General features: G+C 41.1%; 1 protein-coding gene across 5 annotated transcripts in view; it reads left to right on the plus strand.

Moving 5' to 3' along the window:
• Positions 1-3,508: 3,508 nt before the first annotated feature.
• CDKL4 (cyclin dependent kinase like 4) overlaps positions 3,509-18,680 on the plus strand; it is a 65,725-nt gene continuing 50,553 nt past the window's right edge. For 2 of the 5 annotated variants that reach the window (XM_072635811.1, XM_072635810.1), the window contains exons 1-2: positions 12,740-12,847; positions 16,607-16,726. In XM_072635811.1, the coding sequence (XP_072491912.1) occupies positions 12,836-12,847; positions 16,607-16,726 (132 nt within the window). In that variant the 5' untranslated portion in view covers positions 12,740-12,835. Of the gene's footprint in view, positions 3,757-12,739; positions 12,848-16,606; positions 16,727-16,958; positions 17,085-18,680 lie in introns of those variants that run through there. The other 3 variants (XM_072635816.1, XM_072635812.1, XM_072635813.1) reach the window with 3 other exon arrangements.

The following is an 18,680-nucleotide window of genomic DNA, read 5'->3' on the forward strand; positions in this document are numbered from 1 at the left end:
ATTAAAGACAGTAAAAGCAGATACACTGCCTAAGTGTTAAGAAATGCAAAGCAAGGAAATGATATTTATCATCATGAAAATTTAAATCATCTGTAAAATTAGTTCATCTGGTTAAGAACATGGTGCCAAGGACCTCTATGTTTACTCATTTGCATGGCCACAGGCCATGACCAACAATATACATCTTGTAAATGTGTCATTGATCGAAATTTGGCAACCCCTCAAGGAATGGAAAGTCTGAGATTGCTGATGGTGAGTCAGTAATGCCATCATACAGAGTCTTGGAGCACCCACAATTTTCTGAGACTTTACAATGCAGAACAATCATTACAACCCTTTAGAATGTTCTTATCTTTTCCCTTTAATCTAGATCTCTGTCTCCACTGAGGAGATCCTCTCAACTCTGGATGCACATAGGATGACCAGGTTCCATTGTAAGACAGCCAGATTACTTAAAAGAAGGATCATGCTCTTTTTCTCTAACTCTTTGGCACTTGACAATTCCACCCAGGAAGCCCAAGAAAAAAATAACTTAATGTTTAGGTTTTAGAGTATGTGTAGGGTCTTCTCAAGGTTGGAAGAGAGAACAGAACAATATTCAATGTATATTGTAGATCAGGTATAGGACAGCTATTTATTTCCTCTACAGGAAAAAAAAAAATAAAACATGACCCACAAACATATATTGACTGAAAAATTTAAACAGTAATAGCATTACTACTATTATACTCCCAGGAGGTTGATACTTAAAACATTAAGACATTATTAAATTTGCAATACTGCTTTATAGATATTTCCATTTCACCTTGTCTCTGCACTGTCCTATATAATTTCCTCCAGATCCATGTCTTCTAGCAACCTAGGCCAGGGGCTGGGCTCATCCTCCAGATGCTGGTCATCTCTCAGAAGCACTGAAATGGATGTAGATAGAACACTGCCTGCAGTACAGCCAGAACCAACTGTGGACCAGAATGACCCAACCTTTCAGACTCACAAGACTGCCTCCAAGCCTAAATATATCCATCTTGGGATCACTAGAAGGTCACCTAGACTCAGACAAAGAATCACAAAGCAGAGGGGGCAGACAAGGTTCTGGGATCAAGGCTCAGGTTCATCCAGTCAAGAAATGAGCTTTTGTTGCCATGTGTTAGCAGCTACCATGCTGCGGGGATGGGAGGAGTTCATCATTCCCACCCCCTCCCATTAGTCCAGAAAGATTAGACAGTTCTGATATCATCTACTCAGGGCAGAACAGAGGACAGACCACTGACATTAAAAGATCCATTGAGCCAATGGCTCTTCCTGCTCAGTTGGCAATAAGGAGATTGTTTCTTCATCTCAGAGTGCCAGATTTTCAGTGTGAGATGCATATTTTCCTGTAGGTATGCCATATGCACACAGCAGTTTGCATGTTTTTCCTCTATTAGAATGTGAAATCCTTGCAGGCTAGGATCATGTTTTTGCCATTCTTTGCATCTTTTGTTCTTAGCACAGTGCCTAGCACATACTTAAAGCTTAATAAATGTTTATTGATTGAGTCTTCAGAAGTTTCAGTGGAACTCTGGACACTTCAAGGGGAGAGTCTTAGAGGTCTCACACTCCAATTCCTGATACACGAACATAACACCTGATATTAAAAAAGGATCTATCACTTTAAGAAATCCAAAAAGTTTTTTTAATAGGAAAAAGCAAACATAAGCACAATCCATCACCTTGACATACTAAATATAAATACTGCTAGATATATTGAGTATGTTTCAAAGCACGCACGTATCTTTTAATAGAAATTCTAGCACTGAATTATCATATCTCTGCAGATGACTCTCATCTTTGTCTAGCTCTAACCTTTTCCCCAATTTAATAGTCATAATCTCCAACTGTTTATTAAACACCTCAAAAAAATGGATATTCTATTGACATCTTAAAATCAACAAGTCCAAAACGGAATCTGTTGTCTTCCCTGCACCCCGCCCCCCCAAGCCCTTTTTACTTCCTAAAACTTCTGTATTATTGTCAAGGGTACCACCATCCTCCCAGGTACCTAGGCTTAAAATCTGGACGACATCCTTGACTCCTCAGTCTCTCTCACTTCTTCCTCTCTAATCAGACCCTGCTGTTTCTACCTTAATAAGGTCTCCCTTCTCTCCTTTGACACTGCCAGAACCCTGGTGTGGGCAGGCCCTCAGCACCTCTTGCACAGGATATTGCAGTAGCCTGCCAATTAGTCTCCCTTTCTCAATTCCCTCCTATTTCTGGTCCATCTTTACTTGATGTCAAATTGGTCTTCCTAAAGGGCAAGTCTGATTCCATCCTCCCCACTCCTACTCCCACTCAAATTACAGTAGCTCCCTATTGCCTCCAGGATCAAATACACAATTCCAGTGTTCTCATACCTTACCTCATCAAATTCTGAAATCCAGTGACACTGGCCTTCATTCACTTCTTCATACATGACACCATCTCCCAACTCAAAGCATTTTCACTAACTCTCCACTCCCCCCCTCCACTTTTTCCCTCCTCATCACTTCCCAGCTTCCTGGTCTCATCTTTTGCAAGAAGGCTTTCCCAGTCCTCTTCAATCTTAGTGCCTTTCCTCTAAAACCATTCTCCATTTTCAGTCTGTGCGTCTTTTTTGTTCATCATTGCGTGTTGTTTTCCTCCATTACACTGTGAGATCCTTAAGAGCAAGGATTAGGTTTTTGTCTTTCCTTATATCCCGGGCACGTAGTAGGGAGTAAATAAATGGTGTTGTCTTGATTGTAATTTACCATGCCTTTTCTTCTTCCAGATGGCAAGCTGGCTCAAGCATATTCCCTGCTCAAAATCCGTTTGACTACCAAGATATTGCAAAAAATTCAATTAATAATAGGCAACCATTGCAAAAAAATTACATTTCCATGGACAAAGGAGTGGGGAGGGGCTAACTGAACACTGGTGTGTGCATGTAATGGGTTCCACCTAATTTGCTGTTAATTCTCAGTGAACCTTTTAAGAATCAAAGTAAAACTATTGAGGAAATACCCCCCCAAGCTACAGTTTGACCTAAAAGTTTGAATTGCTCAATATTGAAATACATAAAACAACATGGCATAATGGATTAAAAGGGGTCCCCCTTGTAGTCAGGATAGACACAAGCTGCCTGTGTGCCAGGGAGTCATAAACCTTTTCAGTGCCTTGGACAGCTCTGAAATACTAAGTTCCAGATTAAATATCCAGTTGCATCAGTGGAGGAAGTTTGCACACGGGGAGTTCCCTGTCCTGACTACCACCCCCTTCCAAAAAAAAATATTTTAAAAGGTGACGCTAGTAAGCTGACTACATCTAATAGGCTTGTCTCAAAGCAACTGCGCTTATAGATGAAGCACTCTTGAGCCCTTATGGTTATTATTAGCCTCGGCCTCTAGGCCGGGGCTGTGCCCTGGGAGCGACCCCCGAGGGACGTGGGGTAGGGGGGAGGAAGAGAAGGAGAGGGGAGAAGCCAAGTCGGGGAGGAGCCCGGCCAGCTGGGCAGACGCACAGCCCGGCCGGACTCCCCTGGTAACCCGAACCCGGGGAGGAGGCGGCCCCGCCCCTCCCGAAGCGTCCCCGTTGTCCTGGAAACCATCGCAGCCCTTTCCCCGGAGCTGGTGTGAATGTTTCTCCCCCCCCTCCCCCAGGGCCAGTGCAAGGAGCTCCAGGTTAGGCACCAGAACTGAGCTGAGACTGGGGAGGGGGGAGAAACTTCAGGATTACGTCACAATCGCCCCGGCTCGCGCAGTAAGTGACCCTACGAACAGACCCCGGGACCAAGGCAGGGGCCCGCGCCGGTGGGGAGGCCGGGCATGACGTCAGCATGAGCTAGAGCGAGGAGGGGGAATGGCCGGGGTGGCTGAGAGCCCCGAGGGCCGAGGAGGCCGGGTTGTCCGTATTACGGGTTATCCCTTTGCAACAAGCTGCAGCTCTTACAGCGAAGCAGGGAAGAGGTTGGGGGGAGTGGGGGAGAAATTTGAACAGTCGTTTCCTTTCAGCAAATATTAAGCGTCTGCTATGTGCAAGGCACCGTCCCGGGCGCTGAGCATCATAGCGATAGAAATAACCCAGGGAAAAAAACAAAGCCTGGCCCAGTTACTGCCCAGCCTGGTAGTCCAGCTGGGATGAGAGATCTGCAGACGCTGGAGTTGCCATTCCTTCATGCCAGGGGATCCGGCAAATGCCAAAGAGACAGACGAGAGTCTTTCCCACGCAGGAAAAGCGTGAGAGAGAGAGAGAGAGAGAGAGAGAGAGAGAGAGAGAGAGAGAGAGAGAGAGAGAGAGAGAGAGAGAGAGAGAGAGAGAGAGAGAGATTGTGGTAGAAGGTGGTTGAGAGGATGAGAAGAGCAAATGATACTCGGTCTCCCTTTTGTTCCATGATTTTCCAGCAACAGGTGAGAGAAGGCTTGGGTGTGGCCTGAGGATGTGTAATAGGAACCTAGCCTGCTCTGGAGAAGCAGTCATGCTGCTACTGATCCTGTAGAGCTCCTAGGAAATACAGCTGTGTAAGAGGGACCACTAGGAAAAGGGCTTTTTCAAATGTATCAGTTTGTGTAAGGAATATGGTAATCTTGTTACAAGTGGATGCTCTAGCCCAGTTGTTGCCAAGGTAACACTATCTGTGCACAACACAGGACTGGAAAGTTCATAGGCTAGTAGATTTCAAGCTGAAATGGTCCTTGGAGGTTATTTCTAAAGTAACTCAATGTGAGACTGGCTAAAAGCAATACTCAGATGCAAAATCTTGAAGGCTGAAGGATTGTGGTGGAAGGACAGAAGTGGCTTCAACAAATTTCTTTGAGAAATGACAGTAATTGCATTTATTACCAACAAAATCTACAGTTCATCAGTATTTAAACTCTATGTCCAACTACCATCAACCAATAAACAAGCATTTATTAAGTGCGTACTATGTGTAAGGGCACTGTGCTAGGCTGTTGGGGGTAGAAAGAAAAAGTCCTTCTGTTAAGGAGTTTACATTGTATTGAAAGAATCAACTTATAAACATATATGAAAATACATAATAGGGATGAAATAATAGAATGTAAACAAGGTAATTTGGGGGTGAGGGAGCACTAACAACTACTGGGGTATCAAGAAGGGTTTCATGTGGGAGGAGGTGGGGCTTCAGCTGTCCTTAGAGTAGTGTTTTAGGAAGTTACCTCCAAAGGGCAGGGACTAATTTCATTCTGGGATCCCTAGTGCCTAGAAGAGGGCCTGTCACATGGCAGATACTTGATGAATGCTGGTTGATCTGTCGAGGGAAGAAAGCTAAGAGGAGGCAGAGGCCAAGAGGAAATACATTCCAGACACAGGGGATTATCACCTATGCAGAGGCATCAGTCTGGGCTGTCCTGAGTGAGGTACCAAGTATAGATCTGTTTAGTTGGAGCAAAGAGGTTGTGAAAAGCATGGATTCCCCCATGCCTGGAATTCTCTCCTGCATCTCTGCCTCTTGGTTTTGCAGGCATCTCTCAAGTCCCATCTAAAATGCCACTTTTTTCGAGAATAATGCTAGTGCCTTCCCTCTGTGGATTCCCTATAATTTACCCCTTAGAAATAGCTTGTTTATACATTATTGTTTGCATATTACCTCCCTCATTAGAGTGTGAACTCCTTGAGAGCAGAGATTAGCTTTTGCCTCATTTATTTCATTTTTTGGTGTCTTCAGAGGTTAGCATAATGCCGGGCACTTAATAAGATGTTGACTGGCTGATTAAAAAGAGTAATTATAATCAAGATAGAAAGGTAGGTTGAAGCCAGGTTGAGAAGGACTTAAACAGAAGAGTCTGGATTTGAGCCTATTGGACATAAGGATCCACTGGTACTTCTTGAACAGAGGAATGACATGGTCAGAACTGTGCTTCAGAAATATGTGTCACTTTGGCATCTTTGCAAAGGCTTGTTGTCTCTTATTATATTTTAAGCTCCTTAAGGGCAGGGACCATCTTATGCCTCTTTTTGTATCTCTAGGGCTTAGCATACCGCCTGACACAGAGTAGGCACTTAATAAATATTTATTAATTGACTGAGGGACAGCTAGGTGGTGCAGTGGATAGAGCACCAGTGCAGGAGTCAGGAGGACCTGAGTTCAAATCTCACCTCAGACACTTGACACTCATTAGCTATGTGACCTTGGGCAAGTCACTTAACCCCAATTGCCTCATCCTGGGTCATCTCCAGTCATCCTGGTGAATATCTGGTCACTGGATTCAGATGGCTCTGGAGGAGAATTGAGGCTGGTGACCTGCACAGCCCTCCCCCACTCAAAACAAAGTCAAGTGCAAGTCATGTCATTATTTCTCTGATGGCATGGTCTTCTTCGGCAATGAAGGATGAACACACACATTAATTGACTGACTAAGAAGAGATTGGAGAAGCAAGAAATTTGAGACAGACAGACCAGTTAATAAGGTGTGCTACTAGTCCCTGTGGGAGAAGACCAGGGTCTGAACTACAGTGATGTCTGAATGAGTAGAAAGAAGGAGATGGATGGAAGTCCATAGTAAATTAGTAGGCATTTCTTAACACATACACCCTCCCTGTTCTCAAGGAGTGTACATTCTAATGGGGGCCTAACATGTAAATATCTTGGTATGTACAAAATATATACAGATTATATGAAGACAATCTGAAAGCGGAAAGTATTAGCAGTTGGATTCTAAGTCTTGAAGGAAGCCAGGGAAACAAAGAGACATGAAGAGGGAGAAGAACATTCCAAGCATGGTAGACACCCAGTACAAAGGCATTGAGATGGGAGATGGAGCGTTGTGCTCTAGGGACTGGGTTAAGTTCGATGGGAAGTGGGGGGCAGGGAGGTTGAGAATAAGACATAAGAAGGCTGGTAGGAATGGTTCCGTTTATGAAGAGTTTTCAGTGACAGATGATTCTGGAGATAATAGGGAATCACTGAAACTTCTTGAGCAGAAGGATGATAAGGTCAATCCTATGCTTTAAAATAGTCAATAAGCATTTATTAAGCACCTACTATATGCCAGGTACCATGCTAAGCATTGGGGATACAAAAAGAGGCAAAAGACAGTCCCTGTCCTCCAGGAGTTCAGTTAAGTGGAGAATGAATTGGATGTTCCATAAGTAGGGACAGATGACAGAGAAAGTCCACTGGTTAGTACCATAATCCTATAGAGAAACAATGAGGGCCTGAACTAAGGTTGTGGCTGTATGAGTGGAGAGAAAGGAACATATATACAAGATATTTTGTCAAGGTACAAATGGCAAGACTTGGCAATGGATTGGATCTGTGGGATGAGTGGGCATGGGGATTGATTGGGAGAATGGTAGTGTCCTTGAGGGTGATGGGAAAGCTTTGAGGTGAGGAGGATTTGGAGGAAAAGATGAGTTCCATTTTGGGCATGTTGAGTTTAAAATGTTTGCATGATATCCAATTAGATATTTATGTCCAAGATGCATTTGGAAATCTGTGACTATAAGTCAGGAGAGATTAAGGCTGGAAATAATATATATGCATATATGTATATATACACACATATATATACATTGTATACATACATACATACATATATATATAATTTGCATAGAGGTAATCATTAAACCCATGGTACCTGATGAGGTCACCAAGTGAGATAATAAAAGAAGCTAAAGAGAAGAAAGAGAATGGACAGAACCTTGGGGACACCCACAAGTGGTAGATATGACATGGATGAAGAACCAAGGGACAGTCAAAGGAGGAGCAGTCATAGGTGGAAGGAGAACCAAGAGACTGAATATTCAGAAGCCAGATTTCAGAGATTTTAGAAGCAAGTAAGAAGAAATGGAGACAACTAGTATGGATGGCTTGAGTTCTCAAGGAATTTAACTGACAAGAGGAAGGGAATGATCAAGAAAGGCCTTTTAAGATTAGGGTAGACATGGACATATTGATGCAACTTTTCAGAAAAATTAATCATTTATTCTCACATCTACAAAATTTTGTGATATTGCAACTTGCTTTCCAGTGACAACTCCTGGTCTCTCTCCTCTGTCCCTACCCACTATACAACTGGACTAAAGAAAAACAAATGTATCCTTACCTGAGTATCCTTCAGATCACATACACACACAAATGTCCCATGAATACATTCTATAAGATAATATAACAAAATGGTCATTCAAAGAATGGTCTATGAATTCCTTGAGTGATTGAGAGCCTGAGAGCAAGGACAGAGATTTATCTCTATTTCTATTTATCTTTATTTGTCATAAGACTTCCCTATTTGATAAACTCTAGTGACTCTCTGTAGCCTTGAAGATCAAATATAAAATGTTCTGACTGGCATTCAAAGACCTTGGTAATTTAGCCCTCCTCCTAACTTTCCAGTCCTCTTACACCCTAATCCCAGCTGTGCCAGCGACTCCTGTCCTATAAGACACTCCATCTCTCCTCTCTGGGCATTTTGTCTGACTGTCCCCCATCCCTCTTCATTTCTGCCTGCTGGCTTCTCCGGCTTCCTTTGAGTCCCAGCTAAACGCTTGTCTTCTGCACACAACTTTTCCCAATCCCTCTTAATGGCAGAGCCTTCCCTCTTTGGATTATTTCCTGTTGATCCCGTGTGCAGCTTGTTTGTACATATTTGCTTGACTTGTATTCCCCATTGGAATGTGAGCTCCTTGAGACTGTGGGCTGTGTTTTGCCTCTTTCTGTCCAAAGTGCTTAGCATAGTGCCTGACACACAGTAAGTTCTTAATAAATGTTTACCAACTGACTTTGTATCCTCTCCCCCAATGCTTAGTAACTGATACGTCTTCTGCATGATTTGTCTTCTTTGAATTGCTTTAAGATGCTAGCTATACAAAAAGTGTTGTTTTTTTAAAAAATAGTATTTTCTTTCATCAAAAAACACAACTGTGAACTTTTAAAAAACGTAGCCACAATAGTGTACTTGATAAATAAATAGTGGATGAATGGATGAATAGGAGCTTAATGAAGGTCTGTTAAATTGATTAATTGGCCAGTCAAAAGTTTCATAAATTTTTTTTGATAGCGATCAAGACTGTGGATCTGAAGGGCCCCTTTCCCTTTATGAATTGGGCCATGTACAGAAAAGATTTGAGTATTACTGAAGTAAAACTTTGCTCACCTACATTTGAAATACCAGAAATAAGAAAAAATACTTTCAATTCACTGGTTTATCTGATTTTTAATCAATTACAAAATGTTTGGTAGACTAAGCAATAGCCGATCCTGCTTTTACTAGAGATTCGGGACTTCTTAAGTGATCTGGATTTTAACTTTCTTTAACGCCTGAATTGGTTACTTTCGTTATGTGTGTATGCATTCCTTTTTTCATGATTTGTGTTGTGACTTTTGGAAAGCATATAATTTAGTAACTGCAAATTTCACAGAATTGATATTAAAGGGCAAAAGAATTAAACTGCATATGGTCATTTGAGATACTATGCTTGTGAAAGTAGTTAACAATAATTAGGGAAAACTACCACCAATTCTCTCTCATTCTTTCTTAATTTTTTAAAAATTAGAGGTAAACACTTCGTCAATTGAAAGAATAACAACCAAATGTAATAGTTAATGGCTTAGATATATTTTTAGACTGGAGGTATAGTTTGGCCACGCAGATGTTCCTTCTCATTGTCCACTAGGCAGAAGTCTAGGACTTTACCTGTCTTCTTATTAAGTATTTTTAATCCTCTGTTTTGCTTTACTTGGTTCAAAAAAGAGAAACTTCTACCCAGGGAAGAGGAGAAGATGGATGCCATACACATCTCTCCCAAGACTTGTTTCTCCTCTCCTCCCCAACTTTCTTTTCCTCCTTCTTCTAGTTAATTTAATCCTATATTTAATGAGAGCCTCTTATTTAAAAGGCACTATTCTTACCATAAGGGTATATAAAGAAAATTAAGACAGGGTCCTTGCCTTCAAGGGGATTACATTTATTAGCAATGGAGGAGAAAAAAGTTGTTCATTTGTACCCCCTTGTCACCCTATTTGGGGTTTTCTCAGCAAAATACTCAAGTGGTTTGCCGTTTCCTTCTTCACCTTATTTTCAGATGAGGAAACTGAGGCAGACAGGATTAAGTCACTTGCCTAGGGTCACGCAGCTAGTAAATAAATGTCTGAGGCCTAATTTGAGCTCATGTCTTCCTGACTCCAAACCTGGCACTCTACGCATTGCCCACCAGCTGCCTGAGAGAAAAAGACATGGTTACAAATTTTTGTAAAGTCAAGGTTGAAAAGGAGAAGTATAAAATATTCACAGAAGAGAGAGATCAAGACTACTGTTGGGGAGGTAATGGTGGGAGACAGGATCAAGGAAGAAAAAGTACATTGGAAAAGGTATCTTACTATTTAAAAGTACCTTACTATATAGAAAAGGTACTATTTCAACTGAGAGTTGGAAAGTAGATAGAATAAAATTAAGAAGTTAAAGCCTTTTGTAGATAATACTGAACATTTAGAAGCTTTTGATTTTCTTTAATCTCAGTACTCAGAAATGATCAGCTATAAATGGATAATATAAACAAATAAGACTTGAAGATGAGAAGAGTAAGGCTCTTCCACAAGGGATTTTGAGATTAGTTTAAAGAATTGTATATAAATAATAATTCCTTTAATAATTAGAGTAGGTGCCATCAGATGAAGTATTCTTAAGCACCTAAAGAATTACATGAAAAAACTGAAAAGCCTTCAACAGACAGTTTTGAGACTTCATGGAGGTCCCCCCGCCCAGTTCAGAATTCATTTTAGCCCTTGCAACATCATAGAAATAAAATTCTGCCATACTATTTTTAAGGTACCCTTAGCAAGTATACTCAGCTAGGTAGTGCAATAGATAGAGCACAGGGCTTCGAGTCAGGAAGACCTGAGTTCAGATGTGATGTCAGACACTTACCAGCTATGTGATCCTGGGCAAGTCATTTAACTACTATTTGCCTCAGTTTCCTCTGCCACAGAATCTGAATAATAACAACAGCTATCTTCACTTGGTTGTTATGAGGATTAAATAAGACAAATATCTGTGGAAAGGATGAGTACGGTGACTGGCATTCAGTAGGCATGGAAGTGCTTATTCCCTTTTCTTCTATCTCAGATGAACCTCAGAGTGATTCACCTAATCCAGTTTAAGTCCAAAACCTAAGAAAATTCTAGAATATATTTTAAAATGTGATTTGCAGGTCCCCAATGATTATAAAGTACTCTCTACCCTTTTAAATATTTTATAACCATCCAGGAAACAGAGAAGCATAATGCCTTATTTTCTTCCAAATAATGACTTCCAAAGAATTACAGCCATCCCAAAGTAGAAAGGGCTGCCACCAGTTTCCATTGCTAGAAGTCTTTACACAAATATGAGTGCCGTATCTCAAGAAGCCTGTAGAAGGGATTCCCATTCTAACAGATAATGTAATTTGGCATGCCAGTGGATCTCCTTTGTAAGTGACAGGACAGCTAGTTTGAGAATATTCAGCAGTCTCTGGTTTCCTCATCCATATGTAAGGGGTTTGAATGAGGTGATCATCAAAGTCTCCCTGCTTTCTGGATTCCCTGACCGTGATTCACAACCCAAGATCAATGATATGTCTTGATCTTCATAATGCATTTGATTAAATCCTGATTGCTTATTGTACTTATAAAATTTTAAAAAATAAAACTGGAGAAAATATGGCTTGGGTCATACATTTCTTAGATGGGTACACACATAGCAAATCAGTGAATGTGCAAAGAAGAGACTAATGAGACAAATGACCATTTGCCAGAGAATAGTCTGAAACTTGAGTCTAGCCTAGAGATTAAGTCGAGTGAGATGGACATAGGAGATCCACTTCAATCTAGAACTGCCTTTGGATCCTTTCCCTGGATCATTCCCAGGCAAAAGGATCCTAGGAGGAATTTCAGTCCCAGCTTCAGTGGATCCACTTGGTCTGGGCCATTCTGGGCTCACCCTAGTTTGGTCTAACCTCCAGATCAGTCTTGAAATGGATTTCTTACTGTGGGTCTTCAAATTAGGGATGACCCAGGCCAGAGCCACAACCAGTATCAAGGTAAGTGGGAGAGAGAACACGATAGGGGCAATAATAATTAGCTGACATTTATATGTTGCTTACCATATGTCAAGAAGGGGATGCAGTGGTTGTGTATGACGTTTGATGTCAGGAAGACTCATCTTCATGAGTTCAAATCTGACCTCAGACACCTACTAGCTGTGTAATCCTGGACAAGTCACTTAACCCTGTTTACCTTACTTTCCACGTCAGTAAAATGAGCTGGAAAAGAAAATGGCCAACCACTTCATTGTCTTTGCCAAGAAAACCCCAAATAGGGTCACAAAGTTGGAACCACAACAAATATGTCAAGCACTGTGTTAAGCACTTTACCATTAAGACCTATTTTGATCCTCACAACAACCCTGAGAGGCAGGTGCTATTATTATCCCAATGAGGAAACTGAGACAAACAGTTTTAATAACTTGCTCAAGGTCATATAACCACCTTAAGTTTTGCAAGTTTCATTAAGTTTGCTAATATAGAAAAAAGAGTGGTCAGGATCCCCACCACTATGGAGAATAAGATTATAATTTGAAATGATTTCAACAGTTTGGAGACATAAAAACAGACAATGACATGAAGTTTTTAAGTCAACTAAATTTCAAGGCAGTTAGGAAAGATGGGGAAATAAATACAAAAAATAGGAGGAAAATTGAGCTTTATGTAAGACTGGCAGAAAAATATTTCCTTCATTTCACTAAAAGGAATTGGAAATATATTGCTGTGCTAAATTCTGTGAAGATACAGTTTAAGGCACCGTCCCTGCCAGCGAACGAGCCGTCTAGTGGGAGAAGCAGGACATGCAATGCAGGGGAAGGTAATAACCATTCCAAGTAATAAAGGTGGTAACACCAGCACTTGCAAAAAGCAACATTTCTTTCATGAAAAGAGCAATCGATTCCTGCCTGAGTACAGTTCCAGGGGAAAAAACCATTTGCTTTCCTGTTGAATTTTCATGATTTCAGTTGTCAGTAGGGGAAATCTGTGTAGCTGTGTGTTTTTCTTCTTGCTTTAGAAGCTAGAAATCCTATATTGCCCAAGGGTTTTAATTTGCTGAAATCTGGTGTCACAAAACACTTACTCTTCCAGGTCTTTCTAGTTGAACAATATTATAAATGTTTTCTTGTACTTTGCATTGTATTTAAATCTACAAGGAGGTTAGAAGTCCTTTCAGAAGTCAATAGAGCATGTGTGTATATTATTATACACACACATCCGTATGTTAAACTATATACACCCAGTTTAATTAAAAAAGAACATAAGGGATAAGTACTTTTAGGCACCAGATTTCAGCAAATCAAAACCCTCAGGCAATAATTTTCTAACTGCTAAGGCTAGAAGAAAAACATATAATTACATCTGTTTTCATTTTCTACCAACAGAAAACATATAAATTTATCAACAAAAAGTTTTCCTGAGATCTAAACTCAAGCAAGAATGGATTGTCCCCTCTATAAATATATGCACATATGTATTTACGTAACAATTCATATATATGTAAATATATAATATCTTATGTCCTAGAATCTAGTCTTACCTATCTGCCTAGACATTGTTCCTTGTATAAAATAATGTGTTTATAATATATGCTAAATATCCATATGCATAATTTAAATGCTATACAGGAAAGATAGATCTTGTATGGGCTGGCATGGTTAGGAAGTTACAGAAAACGACTGATTTCTGTATTTGATCCTTGGGAATGGGTAAAGTTCCAGGAGAAGGGATGAAGAGGGCATTCCATTGGGGAATGCAGATTGATAGAAAGCAAAGAATTTAAGAGTATGGCTTATTTGGGAGATAGTAGCCTGAATAGAGTAGAGAGGAAAAAAAGTTGGAAAGGTAAGTTGAAGTCATACTATATCTTCTTATCCTTCCCTCCCCTTCACACCTTCTGTGATGCAGCTACACTGACCTATGGGCTGTCTTTTACACACGGCATTTAACATCCTGGCTCCCTATATTTGTACTGGCTGACTTCCATGCCTGAAATGTTCTCCTTTCTCACCACCACCCCCCAATTCCTATTTTCCTTCAAGATACAGATCAAGATGCCCTTTTTCCAAGAGGTCTTGCCCAGTCGTCCCTCCTGTCTCCTCTTCCCCCACCGCTGAACTCTTCCCTCAATATTACCTCTCATTTATATCGTACATGTCTATGTCTACCTATGGGTTACATGTTTACCTGATTTAAATGTTTTATATTTCTCCTGTTTGAATGTGAGCTCCTTCAGGGCAGGAACCATGTTTGTGCTTTTGTATCCATAGTGACTAGTACATTATCTGTAATGTTGTTCAGTCATTCAGTCATGTCTGATACTTTGTGACCCCATGGACCATAGCATACCAGTCCCTATACAGTAAGCATTCAATAAATGCTTTTTGAGTGTCTGAATATGGGGGGACCATCAGACTGAATATGGATTGTAATTAATGGAGGGTCACTGAACTTTTTGAGAAGGGGAGAAATGAACATGATGAAAGTAATGTTTCAGTGCAACATAATCCTAGCACCTCTGTCCCAGCATCCGTCAGAGTCAGTAGTCATCTGTAGGCAGGTCTGTGACCTCTTCAGTTGTGTGGGCACAGAGCAGGGAGTATGAAACAGGACAGAAGCCAAATCTCTTTGTGCTCCAAGATCAGAACTTGACAAGCCTTTTTGCTTTTCTTGGTGAAGGTCCAATCTTCAGGACTCTGTGGTTCTGTCTTTGCCCAGACTTAGGGGTAGTTGATTCAAGAATCATCTGCCACAAATGCTCCCAACCTTCATGTGCAAGCCTAGCCCCAGTGGGTCCTGTTGATTTCCATAAACTAGCATAACTATCTGGCAGATTATTGCAGAATGATTGGAGAAAATGAGAAACTGGATAGAGTAAGACCAAGCTGGATGCTATTGCTGTTGTCCAGGCAGAAAGTGATGTGGGCATCAACTAGGAGGGCAGCAGTGAGAGCAGAAGGGAAGGGATGGATTCAAGGTAAAGAACAATGTGAGAGTCAAACAAAATGTAGTGACTTCTTAGGTATGAGAGATTGGGGGAGGGGGGAGAGGAGGAGGGAGAGGGAGATGAAAAGGGGAAAGGAGAGAGCGAGAAGAGAGGGAAGGAGGGAGACAGAGAAGAAAAGAGACAAAGAGAAACAGAGGGAGATGAAGAGGGAAAGAGAGAGAGAGAAAGAGAGACAGAGACAGACAGAGAGACAGAGACAAAGAGGGAGAGACAGAGAGAGACTGAGAGGGAGAGAGACAGAGAGAGACAGAGAGACAGAGAGACAGAGACAGAGACAGAGGAAGAGACACAGAGAAAGAGAGAGAGAGAGGGAGATCAAAAGTGACTTGGAGTAACCCTTTCTTATCTCCCAGATAAAGGTTTCCCCAAGAGTCTGTCCTTCATCTTGTGCTTCCTCTGAGTGATCTCCTTTGGTAATCTCATTTATTCCCACAGTTTCAGCAGACACTTCTATGTAGATTAATCCAAAACCTGTAACACTAGTCCTAATCTCTTTCCTGTACCCAAGACCTTAATCTCCTGCTTCTTACCTTTCCAACCTCATTATACTTTACTGTTTTCTAAGCACTCCAGTACTTCTCTCTGTGGGTTTACCCAGACCATCCCTTGTGCCTGGAATGTTCTCCCTTTTCAACCCCATCTCTTACTTTCCCTGAACTCAAACCCTACCTTCTTCAGGAGGCTTTCCCCAGTGCCCAGTTGCTAGTGCCTTTCTCTTGCATAGTACCTTTCCTCTACTCTGTCTAGATCTTGTGTGTACTTCCTTATTTTCAGGTTGTCTCCCCTATTAGATTGTAAACTCCTTGAAGGTAGGGATTTTTTTTTTTTACCTTTTCTTTTTATCCCCAGCACTCAGTACTGTGCCCAGCACATAATAAAGGATTAATAAATGCTTGCTGGCATTTATTTCCAAGCCACCGGTACTTCAAATTGAATGAGCCCACAATTGAGCTGTTTTCCCCAATAAGTCTCCTTTGCTTTCCATTTTTAATATTTCTATCTGTGGTACCTTCGTTCATCATGATTTCCTTGTTTGTAACCTTGTAGTTGTCTGTAACTCTCCACCTCATTTCTCACATCCAGTCAGTTACCTTGTTCTATTGACTACACCTCTGTACCATTTCTCCCCTCCTCTCTACTCCCACTATTACCACCCTAATTTGGGCCCTCATTATTGCTGCTGCCCCACCCCTCCCACGACTATTGAAGTAGTTTACTTATAGGTTTTCCCATTTCCCTTCTCTCCACTTTCCTTCTTAAAGTCGCCGGAAGACTCTTTCTTATAGGCAGGGATGGTCATGTCATTCAATGACAAAAGCCATAGTACCCTCTTAGTGCCCCAGTGCATCAATAAACATTTATTAATCACCTACTGTGGGTCAGGCACTGTGCTAGACACCTCCAGAGTAAAGTTCAAACTCCTTTATGTTTGAACACCTACACAGTGATGGGGAGCTCAGTGCTTCATGAGGTAGCCTGTTGCATAGCTAATTCTTCAGCATTTCTCCCTTATATTCTGCCTTTTTTTTAACTTCTCCTTTATCCTTGTCTTCTACTAATCTTCCTCGGCAGTTGACCACTAGAGTTAACAAGAGAGCTCCCTACCAGAATGACAAAGGACTGAGAAGCTCAAATCCACCAAACATGGAAGACAAAGGAGACCTTGAAGTGACCAGCAAAGAGGAGGTTAAGGTACGTTTTTCTGCCTGGGATGGGTAGTAATAACAGCCACACCTGGGAAAGTGCACACAAGAGGGTGACTTGGTTGCTCTCTTTTAAACTTATGTACATTTTAACTTTAAACGATGTACATTTTAAAACCGACTTTAAGTAACAAGTGTATGGTTTCATGTACAATCTTTCTTTTAATTGTTCTTGTTTGTACATTTGAATGCATGTTATTAAAAGTTATGCATGTCCAAAGTTCAGGCTTCCTTGTGAAGAAGAAGGTAAAAGACCTGGAGGTTATCCTATAGAATAAAAATTCTCTGAAAGAATAGAGGAAGAGATTGAAGGAGAAAACACAGAAGAAGAAAAAAGAATCTGAGAGGTAAAGAGAAGCTAGGTCAGGAGGTGGGAATATGGAAGAGTATGACTAGTAGGAGGAAAAGGAAATGGGCCAATGAATATTTGGAGCTATGTGACAAGGTTGAGACTCATCCCAGTAGTTTACTTATAGGTTTTCCCATTTCCCTTCTCTCCACTTTCCTTCTTAAAGTCGCCGGAAGACTCTTTCTTATAGGCAGGGATGGTCATGTCATTCAATGACAAAAGCCATAGTACCCTCTTAGTGCCCCAGTGCATCAATAAACATTTATTAATCACCTACTGTGGGTCAGGCACTGTGCTAGACACCTCCAGAGTAAAGTTCAAACTCCTTTATGTTTGAACACCTACACAGTGATGGGGAGCTCAGTGCTTCATGAGGAACTAGACCATCTCATGGGAAAGGGGATTCCTGGGTCTGCAAAGAACGCTGATGGGTATTCTCAGGTGCTATGAGGAGAAGGATTTTCCAGTAAAGTAGGAGGGACAAGATGGCAGGTGATTGCCTGTTGAGGGATGTCTAGGCAACTTTTTGCCAAACTGATATAAGGAACAGAGAATTCTATAGCCTTCCTTGGGGTTATATATCCAAACTCTGACAGAAAACCTGCTGAAATGACTCAGATCTGAGGACTGTTCCTCACTTTTAGTGACTCATAATGTAGACAAATGACACTGTTGAAAGGAACCAAGAAAGTATTACTAGGGATTGTAGAGACCTGAATAAGAAACTGGAGGTGTTAGGGATGCAAGTTTGGGTGCAAGTTGATTTTAATCACTACTACTGATTGGCAGTAGAGCCTTTAGAAGGGAAAAAAAAAGATGTGGGAACTGAAGAGCTGGTTAAAATGGTGTTTGAGCACAGGATCTACATTTTTTGGCTCATCGCTTAAATTGTCATTCTTGGCTAGTGATGTAGCACATTTCATAAGGTCTGGTAAAAATATATTTATCTGGAGTCTTGCAAGTTTTATCAAGAGAATTTTAAGCTGAAAATGTAAGTGGAAAGAGAAAACCCATAAATATCTGCTAAGACAGTTACCATAAGGAATAGTAGTTTTAGCAAAGGAAGAATACCGGTGAATCACAGGAAATGTTAACCAAGAGACTTAATAAAACTTGTGGCTTTAGATGTAGTTACTGTAATCTTTGTGCCACCTTCCCCATCAGATTCCACTCCAGGGTTGGGGTGCCCTGGTTCAAGGTACTCTCTGGGCATAGACTCCTAAAAGTCTAGCTCATGGGTCCCCATCAATGTGTCTACTTTTCATCATTCATGCAGGAGACACAATTAGCTCAAAGCAAAGGCATTTACTGTATACTGTAGTTTTTGTTTTTCAGAGTAGCGACAGATCATTCCCCATAAACATTGGGCATATTCTTCCACTAGAACACACAGTATACATGGGATGAGCAGACATACAGAGATTACAAACAGAGGCACACACATAAGAAACAAGAACAAGCAGGGCACCAGTGAGGAGAGGAAATTTGGGTCTCTGATGTTGCAAGGCTACTCTAGAGGACATTGGTCTCATGACCTGTGTCAGACACTCTTTCCCTTGATGTTGTTTCACTGAATGTTAGTTCCCTTTTCTTG

Source organism: Notamacropus eugenii, chromosome 1, assembly GCF_028372415.1.
Source record: "Notamacropus eugenii isolate mMacEug1 chromosome 1, mMacEug1.pri_v2, whole genome shotgun sequence".
Classification (NCBI taxonomy): domain Eukaryota; kingdom Metazoa; phylum Chordata; class Mammalia; order Diprotodontia; family Macropodidae; genus Notamacropus; species Notamacropus eugenii.